Source organism: Bos indicus x Bos taurus, chromosome 1 (assembly GCF_003369695.1).
Source record: "Bos indicus x Bos taurus breed Angus x Brahman F1 hybrid chromosome 1, Bos_hybrid_MaternalHap_v2.0, whole genome shotgun sequence".
In the NCBI taxonomy this organism is placed as follows: Eukaryota; Metazoa; Chordata; class Mammalia; order Artiodactyla; family Bovidae; genus Bos; species Bos indicus x Bos taurus.
The window spans coordinates 119,779,260-119,799,037 of NC_040076.1; the positions used below are offsets into that span (position 1 = coordinate 119,779,260).

General features: G+C 39.8%; 1 protein-coding gene across 1 annotated transcript; it reads right to left on the reverse strand.

The window, feature by feature from the left end:
- Positions 1 to 286: 286 nt before the first annotated feature.
- Positions 287 to 2,038, reverse strand: LOC113899142 (high mobility group nucleosome-binding domain-containing protein 4-like). Its single transcript, XM_027552498.1, has one exon. It carries the CDS (start codon positions 1,824 to 1,826, stop codon positions 1,554 to 1,556), a length of 273 nt encoding a protein of 90 aa, XP_027408299.1. The 5' UTR covers positions 1,827 to 2,038; the 3' UTR covers positions 287 to 1,553.
- Between the last annotated feature and the right edge of the window lie 17,740 nt (positions 2,039 to 19,778).

Genomic DNA, 19,778 nt, shown 5'->3' on the forward strand with positions numbered 1-19,778 from the left:
TTGACTAGCCACTCCTTGCTTAACTAGTTTATATTTCATGTTGCTTCATATAGACTACTAGATAAAAATACGTTTTTTCTAGCTTGAGTTGCCTCTTTCAGATTTTGCTATTTAGAAACCCCCTCTTTTGTAAGGTATCTTTTATTTTTTTTTAATGGAGAAAATAATAAAACTTTATTGAAAGATATTTTAAAAGCCTAAATAAATGGAAAATTATACCATGTTCATGAATTGGAAGACTCAACATTATAATTAATCTATAAATTCAATACAAATCCAATAAAAATTTCAACTTTTCATCTGTTTGATTTGAAACTTGTCAATCTAATTCTAGAAGTTGTATAGAAAAGTAATTGGCTAAGAATAGCCAAGATATCCAAGGAAGAAAAGTTTGTTGATGTTGAAGGTGGAGGTGAAATTGTCCTGAGATATCAAGACCTTTTTCTAAAGTGGTAGTACTCAGGATTGTATAGTACTGCCACAAGTTTAGACAAATTGACCAGTGAGTCAGAACAGAAACCATCAACAAACTCCCCCACCCCTCCACACAAAGAAAGTTGATTTATGAAAAGAGTCAGTGTTATAGATCATTGGGGAAAGAATGAACTTTTCAGAAAATGGTGTTGGAACAACCACTTACCATATGGAAAAAAAAACATACTGAGTTACTATTTCATGTTTTTGTAAAAATCAGTTCAGAGAGGACTAAAGACAAATGTGAAAAGCGAACTATAAAACTTTTTAAAGGCAGTAAAGAGTAGCTTTATGACTTTTGATTAGGAAATGATCACTCCCCTACCACGAAGCTAACTTGTATCCAGCTTTATAAGAGACTTTCCAAAAATAGTTATTTCTAGCAGGACATGGGTGACATTCCATAACATCTTACAACTTTCAAACTCCCCTCTCCAAAAAGTCAACAAAGTCTGTTGCTGCAATAAACAGGAAAAATTTTCAAAAAGGGTGATTATTTCACATGAGGCATTTAAGAGATTTTCACAGGTCAACTCTGACATGGAGGAAAGGAACTAAAAACTCCAGGATTATTAATGAGATGATCCACAAACTACAAACAGGAATCCTGGTTCTTCTAAGCAACACCATCTTGATGTCATCACCAGAAAGCCTGAGTATTGTTACTTGATGCAGCTGATTCTAGGGGTGTCAAGGCCATATCATGACTCCTGGTTTCAGGAAGTCAAAAATGTGCTGATGACATCAAGAAAGGAGAAGACATGAAGTATTTTTTCTCCACACAGTAAGGCTTCTGAGCCATAGTGGCTGACATGCGTGAATGTCAGAGAATCTCTCCCGGGAACCAAGAATAATCTTCAAATAGGAGGATAGATACTTCTATTTCCCCTCATTTCAATCTAGCTTCTGAAACATTCTACCAGTGGTTATTTGCCCTTTCCACAAAAGACAACAATGAAGTATCTCGTGTGCTAACAACATAACTTAAAAAAAATCTACATTTTTATAAAATTTGATTTAAAAACAGTATTTCAAACAGTAGAGTCACTAGAAGTACAGAGCTATCAAAAAGGTACACTTCATTTGGCATCCCCAGGGCCTTCTGCTTTCTGTGACTGGACTGTAGAGGCATCTCCGTTTTTCGCAGGGTGGTTCCCATCCTTGCCGACTTCTGCTTTCCCCTTTCTCCCTTTGGCCAGCTTCTCTGCCTTCTTTGCAGGGGCCTTTTTTGGCCTGGGCTCTGGTTTTGGAAGGGCAGGTTTAGCAGACAACCGTGCTGATCTCCTCTGTGGCTCATCCTTCACCTTCCCTTTGTCATCTTTAGCATCTCCTTTTGCCTTTCTCTTGGGCATGGTGGCAGCAGCGCTTGGCAGCCCAAGGGGTTCTTCTGTCTTTCTCACTGTTCCTAGAAAGATTTCCGAGTCTCGCGGCCGTCCGAGGGGCGCGGGACTCCCAGCTGCCGGCCTGCAGCGCCGGTGCCCGGGGCTGAGGCAAGGCCGTCACGGACCGCAGGCTGGCGAAAAGACGCCCGGAGCTGGGCGCTGCCGGGAACAGGAAGGCAAGTCAAGGCCTGTAAGGTATCTTTTAGAAAATGAACATTTTTTACACAAAATACCCTCTAACTGGGGTGGGGGCTAACATTTTATGTAGCTTTAATCTGTTGTTGGGGGTACTGAAATACCAAGGAAGAGCTGAACAGTACTGTTTTCTACAATACGGTAGCAAGTGATATCTCAGAAATCATGGAGATCAGTAATATAAAGAAGGGCTAAAAAAAATTGAACTACTTTCCTTAAAATAATTCAGATTGATGGGTCATTCACAGTCCTGTTAACACATAATAACTGTATGCTCCAGGTAATTAGGATGACATTGTTGCCAGCATAAAAGTGACATCAGAACCTGTTTTCATTGGCATTGGATCCGCCAGCCCTGTCACCTCTGACTGCCTGGTCCCACATCTATTAACCCTATTGATTGGGAGTCCTGCTGAGCCTCACCAGAAAACTGCTCCTTGCTGAAAGCTGGAGTGGATCAATCCTGAACCATGAACAAGAATTCAATAATACAACACAGTACGACGTTTAACCATTAAGTATTCCTTAAAGTAAATCAAATTACGGACCTTGCCATAATGAAGATCTTTTAAGATTTTGAGAAGTCAATTGATTCCAAGTCCCCAAAAGTCTAGAAGGGGCATCAGGCTGTGACAAGAGATACCTTATTTTCCTCTGTTGTGACCTAATTAATTGAAATAATAAGAAGGGCTGAGTTTGTGTAATCAAGATGGCTATCACCTGTAAATAAGTAGCTTTAAAGATAAACCTCAAAATATTGTTATTTTCATAACAAAATGGAACTTTATGTAGATTTGCAGTGGAAAATATCACAGTACAAAGAAAAACTTTTTCCTCCATAGCTACTAAAATAAATTTACTTATTAGTTGTCTTTAACAGGCTACTGAATTTTCTAAAGTTTTTGGGAAATTTGCCACCTTTCTCAAATTCATAGTTAATAGAGAGGATAGATGGAGAGGTTCAGAACTTCACATCTCTCTACAAAGAGAGAAAGGATCTGTGTTTATGCCAATGATTTTAATGGACTAAGCTACAAGTTTATTTATATTTAAATGTAATTGAATTTCTTCAGAATTTGATTCCCATCTTTCCAGATATTATATCCTTTGGGTTTTGTTTCTGCCCAGTACCCTGAATCTAAGCATCAAAAAAAAAGCTTCTCTTCTGAAAAACCACCAGTGAGATTTTTCACTTGTAAACTCTGAGGAATCTTACAGGACCAACCTCAAAGTCCTAAATTCACAAAAATACAGATAGATTAGATAGCTATATGGATACATCAGTATTTACATATAAATATATATAATATTTTAACATGTAAATATATATTTACTTATTGTATATGTATGTGTATATATTATATATGAAATATATATTTTTTTACTTCTGAATGTTTCTTTTTTCTCTTACTTACATTTTAAAATGATTATTTTTTAATTATGTTTCTAATTAGTGAATGAATATTACTAGAGTTTTAAATAAAACACTTTTGCAATTAAAAATGCAGAGACAATCTTTATTTTAAAATTAATATCAGTTGACATTTTGTTTTCCCAAATAGTTTCTATAAAATAGCTTGGAAAATTCAGTGTTGGGATTTTTCTTTTTCTTTGCTGGCAAATAAATAGTCTATTGTCTGTTCTTTGAAAAAATGACCCAGTCTATGAATTAGTATAGTAAAATTAATGCCACGTAACTAGAATAATGTAAACTCATGTTTGCTTGCCATAATTGGTGTTTATCTTTGATCAATAATGTATAATGGTCTATGGGAAACAGCCAACATAGAATATATCACGTTATCTCTATTTAGCACCTCTAGGCAAGAATATTGTATAGGGAAAAAAGCCAAAATGACTGTTTTTCTTTATTAACAGCTCTCTAAGGAATACATTGGAATGAGTTCTGTCTGCCAACTAATTGATAATTATTTAATTAGCAATTTATAATGACAATGGGATTTTACCCCCCACCAGTCCATCTCTTCTTTAAGACTGGAGTAGACAACCTTAGGCATTTTTGCACTAACTTCTGGGAGCTAATACAAGCCAAAGTGTGCCCTCACCGAGATTTCCCAAGTTAAACTCCAAAAGCAGTATGTGCCACCACCTCCTTGAAACCACAGCACTTCCTTTTCCTATTAGAGGCGATGACTGGCACTTGAACAATGTGTGTGGGTGTACAGCCTTGTCGTGTCACTGTGGACAGTTCTAACAGCAGCTTCATTAGTTCTTTTTACAACAAAAGATAGGTTTTTTTCCCCCTGCCTTTTTCTTTCTTTCCTTAGTTGGCATGCGGGTTGAATTTTGCTTGGACCCCCTGCTTGACTTTTTTTATTCCTGAACTTCTTTAGAATGGTGCAGCTATTCGAACTCTAGGAATTGTAACTGATAGACTGTTTGCCGGGGAATTCATGAAAGTTCTCTTTGTTCTCCTTCTTTAACCAGGTTTACCAGCCCCTCCCTCCCACCAAAAAGGAAAAGGAAATCCACTTTTAATTATACATTGATGGAAATCACTGCGTAGGAAGGGAGCATTCACTGGAGAACGCCCACTTTTTACACTTTATTACAAGCAAAAAGAGGGGCTTGCCTCAGAACATCAGTTCTCAAGTGAAAATACATCTTTCTCCATCATCCCTCTGTTCAGTTTAAGAGTTTTCAACCAATGCAAGAGTTCCGTTTATGAAACAAAACTGTTTAGTAGCTTGCATATATTTTTAAGGATGTGTATGAAATTTAAAAGGACAGTAGCTTAAAAAAAAATATATATATATATATAAAGTGGGTATTCTTCAATGAACTATACAGGAGGATTTTGTATGTATAAAAAGGACAAGATTGAATCTCTAGCTAAATCTCTGAAAACATTTAAAGTAGCTATTTATCTGGCTGAAGTATTTGACAATTCATTCCTTTCATATTTTCCACTCAAATAGGTATGGAATCAAACAGGTTCTCAATGCAAAGAGGTGGAGTTGTGGGATCTGTATGAGAACAATGAGGGAAATATTTTAATGTTACATTTAATATTTTAATGTTAATTATTAATCAGGAACCTTCAATATTCTTTCTAGAATGGAAGGGAGAAAAAAATTAGACGTTCAAGAAATAAGCATGTTTTTAAGTGGAAATTTCAATTGCAATTGCTTTTTTTTTTTTTTTTTTTCAAATTTCTAAGGTATACACTTGAGATTAGAAAACACTCTTTTGTCTTTTGAGGGTTTGTCTCTACAAGAAAGAAAGGTAGCAAAGTCCTATATGTTGGAGCCAAGGCCCTTGCTTCTGAGGATCAACAGTCAGGCTACAATAATGCTGTACATATACAGTTTCCATCCATTATTTTTCAGGCCCATTATCCCCAGAGTATCACTATAGAAGCAAGAGTCAGGCAAGACAACCCACTTTTTATCGGCAAAGCATCTAAGGCTTAAGAAAGTAAATAACTGGCCTTATTATACTGGGTCTGCAAAGAAAACAGAATCACAAGGACTTTGTGAATAGGGAATTACTATAGAAATTACAGGAATGTGGGGAGAGGTATTTAAGTGAAGGTCTGGAAGAGGGAAATAGAGGTCAGAGATACAGTTAATAACCAGATCCAAGTGAAACACTGGCTTAGGAAAATAAGTGAAAGCTTGCAGGAACAGTTGAGAAGTTGGGCTCATCTTTAATCTCATTGTCAAGCATGTAATGGTGGGTTTGGGGCCATGGTGGGCTGGTAGAGCCAGCAGTCACAAAAACAAGTTACACACGAACCAGGAGGAGAGCATCGACCAGCTGGGGCCCAGTGGGGACCTTTGCACCTGTCCCATGGCTGATATATCTGACCACCATGGCTTTCCAAAAGTAATGTCCTCTTTTTTAACTTTTAGCTTCCAAATCTCATGCAAATTCTTTTATTGGTCAACTCTAACTCAGAATCATGTGGGGATAGGATTTCTGGAAAATGTATGGTAGTGCCAAGTTGGCAGCCACAATCCAACACATTGGTGTAAGACCACAAAGCTTGAAAGTGGCAGAGACTGAATTAGGATAAGTTTTTGACTATGAGGACAAGGCTGCTTCCATCCTGTCAGGCTATGCTGAGCTGCCTATACCAATAAGAGGCTAAAGCAAAGAGTGAAGGACATCAATCTAAATGTCATGATCAGTTGCAAGTGACAGAAATATGACTGAAAGTTGTCTAAGATAAAAAGGGGATTTACTGTCAAACGGGAGTTAGTTGTCAAAAGGAAATGTATTACTCAACTGAAATGTTCAGATTTCAGGGATGACTTGATCCTGGAATTCAGATAGTATTATTGAGACTCATTTTTTTCTTTTCCCTCCCTTGGCTCTGCACTCCTCTGGATTAGCTTTATTCTTATCTACTAAGAATGGTGAAGACTGGGAAAAAAATCATTAGGTCCTGAAGGCATAAATTCTTCCATGGAGAAAAGAGATTTAGGCCTACTTGATGGAATTCCATGACTCCAAAGGAAGAAAATGCTTCTCTGTCCCAATACTTTGAACATAAATATCCTAATCGAATCTTGTTGGCTTGGCTTGGGTCAGATGTTCATTTTATATTAATAATCGAGGCCAAGGAATAATTGTCTGTGCACTGAATTTGAATTCCTTCCAGGAGTCAGCTAGAGAGAGAGAGTACCATCCAAACCTGATTGGAAAAAGATGGATTTCCTGGGCTTAAGAACATGGAATGGAAAATAAATATTTGCTATGCTTATTAAAGATCCTTTTTTCAATCCACTTAGTTACTGCATAAAGGAAGTGGAGGGCCATGGGCTAATCAACTATAGCACTCTAAACATTTGTGAAGCAAAACTGCAATGGTGGTCATAACAAACACCCTTTTCAAACAACACAAAAGAAGACTCTATACATGGACATCACCTGATGGTCAACACTGAAATCACATTGATTATATTCTTTGCAGCCAAAGATGGAGAAGCTCTATACAGTCAGCAAAAACAAGACCAGGAGCTGACTGTGGCTCAGACCATGAACTCCTTATTGCCACATTCAGACTTAAATTGAAAAAACTAGGAAAAACCACTAGACCATTCAGGTATGACCTAAATCAAATCCCTTATGATTATACAGTGGAAGTGAGAAATAGATCTAAGGGCCTAGATCTGATAGATAGAGTGCCTGATGAACAATGGAATGAGGTTCGTGACATTGTACAGGAGACAGGGATCAAGACCATCCCCATGAAAACAAATGCAAAAAAGCAAAATGGCTGTCTGGGGAGGCCTTACAAATAGCTGTGAAAAGAAGAGAAGCAAAAAGCAAAGGAGAAAGGAAAGATATAAGCATCTGAATGCAGAGTTCCAAAGAATAGCAAGAAGAGATAAGAAAGCCTTCTTCAGCCATCAATGCAAAGAAATAGAGGAAAACAACAGAATGGGAAAGACTAGAGATCGCTTCAAGAAAATCAGAGATACCAAAGGAACATTTCATGCAAAGATGGGCTCGATAAAGGACAGAAATGGTATAGACCTAACAGAAGCAGAAGATATTAAGAAGAGGTGGCAAGAATACACAGAAGAACTGTACAAAAAAGAGCTTCACAACCCAGATAATCACAATGGTGTGATCACTGACCTAGAGCCAGACATCCTGGAATGTGAAGTCAAGTGGGCCTTAGGAAGCATCACTACGAACAAAGCTAGTGGAGGTGATCGAATTCCAGTTGAGCTATTCCAAATCCTGAAAGATGATGCTGTGAAAGTGCTACACTCAATATGCCAGCACATTTGGAAAACTCAGCAGTGGCCACAGGACTGGAAAAGGTCAGTTTTCATTCCAATCCCAAAGAAAGGCCAAAGAATGCTCAAACTACCACACAATTGCACTCATCTCACATGCTAGTAAAGTAATGCTCAAAATTCTCCAAGCCAGACTTCAGCAATACGTGAAGTGTGAAATTCCAGATGTTCAAGCTGGTTTTAGAAAAGGCAGAGGAACCAGAGATCAAATTGCCAACATCCACAGGATCATGGAAAAAGCAAGAGAGTTCCAGAAAAACATCTATTTCTGCTTTATTGACTATGCCAAAGCCTTTGACTGTGTGGATCACAAGAAACTGTGGAAAATTCTGAAAGAGATGGGAATACCAGACCACCTGACCTGCCTCTTGAGAAACCTAAATGCAGGTCAGGAAGCAACAGTTAGAACTGGACATGGAACAACAGACAGGTTTCAAATAGGAAAAGGAGTACGTCAAGGCTGTATATTGTCACCCTGCTTATTTAATTTATATGCAGAGTACATCCTGAGAAATGCTGGACTGGAAGAAACACAAGCTGGAATCAAGATTGCCAGGAGAAATATCAATAACCTCAGCTATGCAGATGACACCACCCTTATGGCAGAAAGTGAAGAGGAACTAAAAAGCCTCTTGATGAAAGTGAAAGAAGAGAGTGAAAAGTTGGCTTAAAGCTCAACATTCAGAAAATGAAGACCATGGCATCCGGTCCCATCACTTCATGGGAAATAGATGGGGAAACAGTGGAAACAGTGTCAGACTTCATTTTTCTGGGCTCCAAAATCACTACAGATGGTGACTGCAGCCATGAAATTAAAGACGCTTACTCCTTGGAAGGAAAGTTATGACCAACCTAGATAGCATATTCAAAAGCAGAGATGTTACTTTGCCAACAAAGGTCTGTCTAGTCAAGGCTATGGTTTTCCTGTGGTTATGAATGGATGTGAGAGTTGGACTGTGAAGAAGGCTGAGCGTCGAAGAATTGATGCTTTTGAACTGTGGTGTTAGACTCTTGAGAGTCCCTTGGACTGCAAGAGATCCAACCAGTCCATTCTAAAGGAGATCAGTCCTGGGATTTCTTTGGAAGGAATGATGCTAAAGCTGAAACTCCAGTACTTTGGCCACCTCATGTGAGGAGTTGACTCATTGGAAAAGACTCTAATGCTGGGAGGGATTGGGGGCAAGAGGAGAAGGGGACGACAGAGGATGAGATGGCTGGATGGCATCACTGACTCGATGGAGGTGAGTCTGAGTGAACCCCGGGAGTTGGTGATGGACAGGGAGGCCTGGCATGCTGCGATTCATGGGGTCGCAAAGAGTCGGACACGACTGAGCAACTGATCTGATCTGATCTGATCTGAATAATCAATAATTTTTGATTAACATATGTGCCCAATACTTTTCTGGGCATTCAGTTCAGTTCATTTCAGTTGCTCAGTCGTGTTCAACTCTTTGGGACCCCATGAACCACAGCACACCAGGCCTCCATGTCCATCACCAAATCCCAGAGTTCACCCAAACCCAAGTCCATCCAGTCAGTGATACCATCCAACCATCTCATCCTCTGTCATCCGATTCTCCTCCTGCCCCAAATCTTTCCCACCATCAGGGTCTTTTCAGATGAGTCAGCTCTTTGCATCAGGTGGCCAAAGTATTGGAATTTCAGCTTCAACATCAGTCTTTCCAATGAACACCCAGGACCGAACTCCTTTAGAATGGACTGGTTGGACCTCCTTGCAGTCCAAGGGACTCTCAAGAGTCTTCTCCAACACCACAGTTCAAAAGCATCAATTCTTCGATGCTCAGCTTTCTTTATAGTCCAACTCTCACATCCATACATGACCACTGGAAAAACCATAGCCTTGACTAGACACACCTTTGTTGGCAAAGTAATATCTCTGCTTTTTAATATGCTCTCTAGTTTGGTCATAACTTTCCTTCCAAGGAGTAAGCGTCTTTTAATTTTATGGCTGCAATCACTATCTGCAGTGATTTTGGAGCCCAGAAAAATGAAGAAAGCCACTGTTTCCACTGTTTCCCCATCTATTTCCCATGAAGTGATGGGACCAGATGCCATGATCTTAGTTTTCTGAATGTTGAGCTTTAACCAGCCTTTTCACTCTCCTCTTTCACTTTCATCAAGAGGCTTTTTAGTTCCTCTTCACTTTCTGCCATAGTTCAGTTCAGTTCAGTCGCTCAGTCATGTCTGACTCTTTGCGACCCCATAAATCTCAGCATGCCAGGCCTCCCTGTCCATCACCATCTCCCATAGTTCACTCAGACTCACGTCCATCGAGTCAGTGATGCCATCCAGCCATCTGATCCTCTGTTGTCCCATTCTCCTCCTGCCCCCGATCCCTCCCAGCATCAGAGTCTTTTCCAATGAGTCAGCTCTTTGCATCAGGTGGCCAAAGTATTGGAGTTTCGGTTCAACATCAATCCTTTCAATGAACACCCAGGACCAATCTCCTTTAGAATGGACTGGTTAGATCTCCTTGCAGTCCAAGGGACTCTCAAGAGTCTGCTCCAACACCACAATTCAAAAGCATCAATACTTCAGCGCTCAGCTTTCTTGACAGTCCAACTCTCACATCCATACATGACCACAGAAAAAACCATAGCCTTGATTAGACAGACCTTTTTTGGCAAAGTAATGTCTCTGCTTTTGAATATGCTATCTAGGTTGGTCATAACTTTCCTTCCAAGGAGTAAGCGTCTTTTAATTTCATGGCTGCAGTCACCAGCTGTAGTGATTTTGGAGCTCAAAAAAATAAAGTTTGAACCTGTTTCCACTGTTTCCCCATCTATTTCCCATGAAGTGATGGGACCGGATGCCATGGTCTTCATTTTCTGAATGTTGAGCTTTAAGCCAACTTTTCACTCTCTTCTTTCACTTTCATCAAGAGGCTTTTTAGTTCCTCTTCACTTTCTGCCATAAGGGTGGTGTCATCTGCATAGCTGAGGTTATTGATATTTCTCCTGGCAATCTTGATTCCAGCTTGTGTTTCTTCCAGTCCAGCATTTCTCAGGATGTACTCTGCATATAAATTAAATAAGCAGGGTGACAATATACAGCCTTGACGTACTCCTTTTCCTATTTGAAACCAGTCTGTTGTTCCATGTCCAGTTCTAACTGTTGCTTCCTGACCTGCATTTAGGTTTCTCAAGAGGCAGGTCAGGTGGTCTGGTATTCCCATCTCTTTCAGAATTTTCCACAGTTTCTTGTGATCCACACAGTCAAAGGCTTTGGCATAGTCAATAAAGCAGAAATAGATGTTTTTCTGGAACTCTCTTGCTTTTTCCATGATCCTGTGGATGTTGGCAATTTGATCTCTGGTTCCTCTGCCTTTTCTAAAACCAGCTTGAACATCTGGAATTTCACACTTCACGTATTGCTGAAGTCTGGCTTGGAGAATTTTGAGCATTACTTTACTAGCATGTGAGATGAGTGCAATTGTGTGGTAGTTTGAGCATTCTTTGGCATTGCCTTTCTTTGGGATTGGAATGAAAACTGACATTTTCCAGTCCTGTGGCCATTGCTGAGTTTTCCAAATGTGCTGGCATATTGAGTGTAGCACTTTCACAGCATCATCTTTCAGGATTTGGAATAGCTCAACTGGAATTCGATCACCTCCACTAGCTTTGTTCGTAGTGATGCTTCCTAATGCCCACTTGACTTCACATTCCAGGATGTCTGGCTCTAGGTCAGTGATCAAACCACTGTAATTATCTGGGTCATGAAGCTCTTTTTTGTACAGTTCTTCTGTGTATTCTTGCCATCTCTTCTTGATATCATCTGCTTCTGTTAGGTCCATACCATTTCTCTCCTTCATCGAGGCCATCTTTGCATGAAATGTTCCCTTGGTATCTCTAATTTTCTTGAAGAGATCTCTAGTCTTTCCCATTCTGTTGTTTTCCTCTATTTCCTTGCATTAATCACTGAGGAAGGCTTTCTTATCTCTTCTTGCTATTCTTTGGAACTCTGCATTCAGATGCTTATATCTTTCCTTTCTCCTTTGCTTTTTGCTTCTCTTCTTTTCACAGCTATTTGTAAGGCCTCCCCAGACAGCCATTTTGCTTTTTTGCATTTGTTTTCATGGGGATGGTCTTGATCCCTGTCTCCTGTACAATGTCACGAACCTCATTCCATAGTTCATCAGGCACTCTATCTATCAGATCTAGGCCCTTAGATCTATTTCTCACTTCCACTGTATAATCATAAGGGATTTGATTTAGGTCATACCTGAATGGTCTAGTGGTTTTCCCTACTTTCTTCAATTTAAGTCTGAATTTGGCAATAAGGAGTTCATGATCTGAGCCACAGTCAGCTCCTGGTCTTGTTTTTGCTGACTGTGTAGAGCTTCTCCATCTTTGGCTGCAAAGAATATAATCAATGTGATTTCAGTGTTGACCATCTGGTGATGTCCAAGTGTAGAGTCTTCTCTTGTATTGTTGGAAGAAGGTGTTTGCTATGACCAGTGCATTTTCTTGGCAAAACTCTATTAGTCTTTGCCCTGCTTCATTCTGTATTCCAAGGCCAAATTTGCCTGTTAACTCCAGGTGTTTCTTGACTTCCTAGTTCTGCATTCCAGTCCCCTGTAATGAAAAGGACATCTTTTTGGAGTGTTAGTTCTAAAAGGTCTTGTAGGTCTTCATAGAACCGTTCAACTTCAGCTTCTTCAGCGTGACTGGTTGGGGCATAGACTTGGATTACTGTGATACTGAATGGTTTGCCTTGGAAATGAACAGAGATAATTCTGTCGTTTTTGAGGTTGCATACAAGTACTGCATTTCGGACTCTTTGGTTGACCATGATGGCTACTCCATTTCTTCTGAGGGATTCCTGCCCGCAGTAGTAGATATAATGGTCATCTGAGTTAAATTCACCCATTCCAGTCCATTTTAGTTCGCTGATTCCTAGAACGTCGACATTCACTCTTGCCATCTCTTGTTTGACCACTTCCAATTTGCCTTGATTCATGGACCTGACATTCCAGGTTCCTATGCAATATTGCTCTTTACAGCATCGGACCTTGCTTCTATCACCAGTCACATCCACAGCTGGGTATTGTTTTTGCTTTGGCTCCATCCCTTCATTCTTTCTGGAGTTATTTCTCCACTGATCTCCAGTAGTATATTGGGCACCTACTCACCTGAAGAGTTCCTCTTTCAGGTCCTATAATTTTGCCTTTTCATACTGTTCATGGGGTTCTCAAGGCAAGAATACTGAAGTGGTTTGCCATTCCCTTCTCCAGTGGACCACATTCTGTCAAATGTCTCCACCATGACCCACCCGTCTTGGGTTGCCCCAGGGGCATGGCTTAGTTTCATTGAGTTAGATAAGGCTGTGGTCCTAGTGTGATTATATTGACTAGTTTTCTGTGAGTATGGTTTCAATGTGTCTGCCCTCTGATGCCATAAGGGTGGTGTCATCTGCATATCTGAGGTTATTGATATTTCTCCTGGCATTCTTGATTCCAGCTTCTGCTTCCTCCAGCCCAGCATTTCTCATGATGTACTCTGCATATAAGTTAAATAAGCAGGGTGACAATATACAGCCTTGACGTACTCCTTTTCCTATTTGGAACTAGTCTGTTGTTCCATGTCCAGTTCTAACTGTTGCTTCCTGACCTGCATACAGATTTCTCAAGAGGCATGTTAGGTGGTCTGGTATTCCCAGACCACAGTTTATTGTGATCCACATACTCAAAGGCTTTGGCATAGTCAATAAAGCAGAAATAGATGTTTTTCTGGAACTCTCTTGCTTTATCCATGATCCAGAGGATGTTGGCAATTTGATCTCTGGTTCCTCTGCCTTTTCAAAAGCAGCTTGAACATCTGGAAGTTCATACTTCATGTATTGCTGAACCTTGGCTTGCAGAATTTTAAACATCACTTTTCTAGCATGTGAGATGAATGCAACTGTGTGGTAGTCTGAGCATTCTTTGGCCTTTCTTTGGGATTGGAATGAAAACTGACCTTTTCCAGTCCTGTGGCCACTGCTGAGTTTTCCAAATGTGCTGGCATATTGAGTGTAGCACTTTCACAGTATCATCTTTCAGGATTTGAAATAGCTCAACTGGAATTCGATCACCTCCACTAGCTTTGTTTGTAGTGATGCTTCCTAAGGCCCACTTGACTTCACATTCCAGGATGTCTGGCTCTAGGTGAGTGATCACACTATCATGATTATCTTGGTCCTGAAGATCTTTTTTGTACAGTTCTTCTGTGTATTCTTGCCACCTCTTCTTCATATCTTCTGCTTCTTTTAGTTTTATACCATTTCTCTCCTTTATCGAGGCCATCTTTGCATGAAGTGTTCCCTTGGTATCTCTAGTTTTCTTGAAGAGATCTCTAGTCTTTCCCATTCTGTTGTTTTCCTCTATTTCTTTGCATTGATCACTGTGGAAGGCTTTCTTCTCCTTGCTATTCTTTGGAACTCTGCATTCAAATGGGAATATCTTTCCTTTTCTCCTTCGTTTTTCACTTCCCTTTGCACAGCTATTTGTAAGTCCTCCTCAGACAGCCATTCTGCTTTTTTGCATTTCTTTTTCTTGGGGATGGTCTTGATTCCTGTCTCCTGTACAATTCATGAATCTCCATCCATAGTTCATCAGGCACTCTATCAGATCTAGTCCCTTAAAGGTATTTCTCACTTCCACTGTATAACCATAAGGGATTTGATTTAGGTCATACCTGAATGGTCTAGTGGTTTTTCTCTACTTTCTTCATTTTCAGTCTGAATTTGGCAATAAGGAATTCATGATCTGAGCCACAGTCAGCTCCCGGTCTTGTTTTTGCTGACTCTATAGAACTTCTCCATCTTTGGCTGCAAAGAATATAATCAATCTTTTTTCACTGTCGACCATCTGGTGATGTCCATGTGTAGAGTCTTATTTTGTGTTGTTGGAAGAGGGTGTTTGCTATAACCAGTGTGTTTTCTTAGCAGAACTCTATTAGCTTTTGCCCTGCTTCATTCTGTACTCTAAGGTCAAATTTGTCTGTTACTCCAGGTGTTTCTTGACTTCCTAAAGAGAATATAAAAGTATAATCTACAGTCTTTAGCTCCCTTAACAATATTTACATTTTCATTGAGGAGAGAACTTTTATACATACAATAATTAGCAAACAATTGAAGATAGAATGTAATTAATGGCAATGTTATGTGATATGGGTCAGAAACAGGACCAGGAACAGGCTACCTAGGAAGGCCTCCCAAAGGAGTTGGTAGTTTGGCCTGCCTTTATGGAGTGATGAAGATAAGCCAAGGCATTGCATTCTAGAAAAATAACACAAATATAGGCAGAGTCAGAGCTAAGCATATTATGGTATAATATAACAGATATTACTTCCCCTTCTTCACTAACAGAATCTTTTTGGTCATGGTTAAGGACAGCCATTTGCCAAGTTTAGGAGAGGAATATTCATTCTTTCAAGCCAAATATAAAAATTTGGTCCTCTTAATTTCCCAGATTTTTGTACAGCAGGGGAGTGTGTGTGACCCAGCTTTAGCCAATGATATGAGTGAAAACTATTGGAAAAGTCTGGGGCAAACTTTTGCATTTCTGATATAACAGTACAGATATGACTGATGATGGTGGTCAGAACACAATATGCCAGAAAATGGTCCCTTCACACACTAAATATTTTAAGCTGAAGGAGTTTAAGAAAATAGCAGAAGCAAGAAGATCACTCTGTCCTTCCCCCCACCTCTCTCCTGTGAAACAGATCATAAATCCTCAGGAGAGAGATGTCCTCCCTATACCTGCAGGAAAGCAACATCTTTATCTTTGAAGACAAAATTATGCCAAAAGAATCCAAACAAATAGATCTGGCTGAGCTTCCCTGTTTATTGCATTTACCTCCTACATGTTGTCAACCATGTTTCTCCATGGCTGTCCAATCTTCACCAAAGCTAGAATAAAAAACTCAGGTTTAGTTGTTTCCTCCAGTCTTCCTTTCCTTATAAAGCCTTCTGGTTCACATAAAATGTATATTAAATAAACCTTTATGCTTTTCTCTTGATAATCTGTCTTTGTCAATTTGATTTTCAGACCCACCCAAAGACCCTAAGAAGGTTGAGGAGAACTTTTTCTTTTTTTTTTTCACTTACATCAGCAGAGCTTTATTTATTTCCTTTCTGTCTTAAATATAGTGTTTGAAGGTATAATAGCCACTTTCAGCTATAAGGGGCTTCCCTTGTGGCTCAGCTGGTAAAGAATCCTCCTGCAATGCAGGAGACCTGGGTTCAATCCTTGGGTTGGGAAAACCCCCTGGAGAAGGGAAAGGCTACCCACTCCAGTATTCTGGCCTAGAGAATTCTACAGTCTCTATACATCCATGGGGTTGCAAAGAGTTGGACATGACTGATCAGTCACTTCAACCATGAGATAAAAAGCATGAAAAAATAAAGTCAATAAGCTAAACGTGGTAAAGCATGATGTAAAAAAAAATCTAAAAGCAACCTATCACCAATCACCAGACACTTTGGGGTAAAAGAAGTCTTTATTTCTTTAAGCCCTGGTAAGTACATCTTGTTTTGTGCTTTGCTGTGCTGTGCTTAGTCACTCAGTAGTGTCTGACTCTTTGGGACTGCATGGACTGTAGCCCACCAGGCTCCTCTGTCTATGGGGATTGTCCAGACAAGAATACTCAAGTGGGTTGCCATGCCCTCCTCCAGGGGATCATCCCAACCCAGGGATCGAACCCAGGTTTCCCGCATTGCAGGCAGATTCATTACCATCTGAGCCACCAGGGAAGCCCAAGAACACTGAAGCTGATAGCCTATCCCTTCTCCAGGATAACTGCCTGACCCAGGAATTGAACCGAGAGCTCCTGCCAGCTGAGCTACCCGGGAAGCCCACAGATGGCCTTATTTGCAGTCAAATTCGTTTTTAACTGATATTGATAGGAAAGCTATTAACCTGGATGGAAAGTTATGAAAGGAATGATTTCACTAATCACCACATTCATATTCACATCTCTATGATTTTATGGGATAAATACTTTCAGTCTAAAATGCTTTTCTTTCTATACCTAAAATCATCTACTTAGTCCAGCACATTTGTTACTCCATCCGTGAAAATTTCTCTGTTTACCACCATCAAAATAAATGAAACTTTGGGTACCAACAAAACAGAGCTTGTGCTCAAGTCCAGCACTAATTTTCTTTGTAGTCTTATAGTATGTTTAGACATTTAGATGCTCATCTCTTTTAGTCTGCAGACTTCCATTAGACAAAGATGTTTTATTCAATTTTATGTTTTGTACAGAAATGTTTTACATATATCAGATTTTTATCCAATTTTGTTTAAATGAAAACTTGTACCTTCTATTTTGTTGACATCCTTGCCCTGAAAAAAAGAAAAAAAAAATGAACAAAGAAAGCCATACTGGTGCTATTTTTCAACTCCTTTCCTTAGGAGTAGTTAGTAGTAGTAGTAGTCGTTCAGTTGTGTCCAACTCTTTGTGACCCTATGGACTGTGGCCCACCAGGCTTCTCTGTCCATGGGATTCTCCAGCCAAGAATACTGGAGTGGATTGCTATTCCCTTCTCCAGAAGATCTTTCCGACCCAGGGATCGAACTCAGGTCTCCTGCACTGCAAGCAGATTCTTTACTGTTTGAGCTATAGGAAAGATCCAAGATGAGAGAAAGGTAAGCACAATACAGAAAAATCACAAAGAGGGAAAACAGCAGGCCAGAGAAAACAAATCTAAGAAACAAACAAACTGCATTGTGACAGCTCTAGAAGACACTTAGGACATCTGGTCAATTTAAGAAAACAAGACTTCAGAGCTGAGATGATAAAAATAACAATGAGAAGGAAAGAGAAAGAGGGTAAGAAAACAAACTAAGGATCGAAACAACACCGTAACAGAACTCTAAATTCATAAACAACAATCAGAAGCAGCCGCAGAAATAGACACCTTTCCTTAGTAGGTGACATTTATCTCTGCATTCTTAAATCTGATTTGACTCTGTGACTTACTCTGTCAATGTTGTTGTTGTTCAGTTGCTAAATTGTGTCTGACTCTTTGCCACCCCAAGGACTGCAACATATCAGGTGTCCTCCACTATCCCCTGATGTTTCAACAGACTCAAGTCCATTGAGTCAGTGATGCTGCCTCCCTCCTCTCTTTTGCCTTCAGTCTTTCATCACGATCTTTTCCAATGAGTCAAGTCTTCACATCAGATGACCAAAGTATTGGAGCTTCAGCTTCAGCATCAGTCCTCCAATGAATATTCAGGGTTGATTCCCTTTAGGATTGGCTGGTTTGATCCTGCAGTTCAAGGGACGCTCAAGAGTCTTCTCCAGCACCACCATTTGAAAGCATCAATTCTTTGGCACTCAGCCTTCTTTTGGAGAAGGAAATGGCAACCCACTCCAGTGTTCTTGCCTGGAGAATCCCAGGGACGGGGTAGCCTGGTGGGCTGCCGTCTATGGGGTCACATAAATTCAGACATGACTGGAGCGACTTAGCAGCAGCAGCCTTCTTTATGGTCCAAGTCTCACATCTGTACTTGACTACTGGGAAAAACCATAGCTTCGACTATAGAGACTTTTGTCAGCAAAGTGATGCTTCTACTTTTTAATACACTATCTAGGTTTGACGTAGTTTTCCTTTCAAGGAGCAAGTGTCTTTTAATTTCATGGCTACAGTCACCATCTGCAGTGATTTTGGAGCCCCAAAAAATAAAATCTGTCACTGTTTCCACTTTGTCCCTTTCTATTTACCATGAAGTGATGGGACCAGATGCCATGATCTTAGTTTTTTGACAAGGCTGTGATCTATGAAAAGGAGTTTGTTAATGGATGTAGCAAATGAGTCACAATTATAGACTTAAAATGTTATGATGCACTGGGGCATTTGTGTTGTCTCACTGATTTTTAGAATCCTGAGACTCCTGTGGAGAATCCCAGGTTTGCCTTCTAGATGATCAGGAACCACCCAGAACAGCTGTTTATCCCAGCCAAGCAACATCCCCAACCAGATCTAACAAATAGCTGACCTATCCCTTAAACTCAGTTGCTTGAGAGCTGCCAAGACCAGCAATAGAGCTGTCCGAATGAGCCCAGTCTCAATCAGTGACACACAGAATTATGAAGTAAAACAAATGATGTTTTAAGCTACCAAATTTGGGGGAAGATTATTGTATAGCAAAAATTAACAGAGGGACTATGAAGTTTTTCAGGATTACTTTTAAGAAACTCTCAACTCAAAAGGTCAGTTGAAGACATAGAGATGACTGGAGCAACTGCATCTTTTTGTTGAGATGGAATCAATTTTCACAATTTTTGGTTGACCACAAAAATTGCTTAACATACCAGTGTGTAATATAGTCCCATACTAATTCGTAATGCAAATGGATTCTTGTCAATTTTCAAAACCCTGCCATGAGGCTTACAAAAGTAAATGCAATTTATCTCATGTTTAAGATTTTTGCCCACTGGCAGAGTTTCAAGCTGTTAGAAGACAGATATTCTTTATAAAACTCATAAGGATATGTGTTAGACTCCAGTTGTATTCTTCTTTTGTAAAACTTTTATGTGAGGAGTATTTTAATATTTTAACCCACAGTATCAGTAAAATTTTCCATCTGGTTTTTATCTTGATTCACATGGATTTGGTTCTTCTTGAGTAATAATCACATCCTGACATCACAGCTCACTAAAAATGAACCCATTTAATACACCTATTTGGTGTGAATTTCAAAGCCATAATCAAGGTTCCTTAGTTTCAGTTCTTAGTGAACTAACTGCTCTAACCCAAGGGCAGTTAGGAAAAGCAAGCCTTTGCCTTCTCAATGGCTCATGGTCAGGCTTCTTGATGAGGGACAGTTAGTAGGATCTGCATCTTTCAAATGCTTTGGGGGAGGTTCTATACCCCTCTCCCTACTCTCTCTTCTCCAGCTTTGTCCTGCCCACCCTCAGTCATGAAGCTCCCTTTTCAG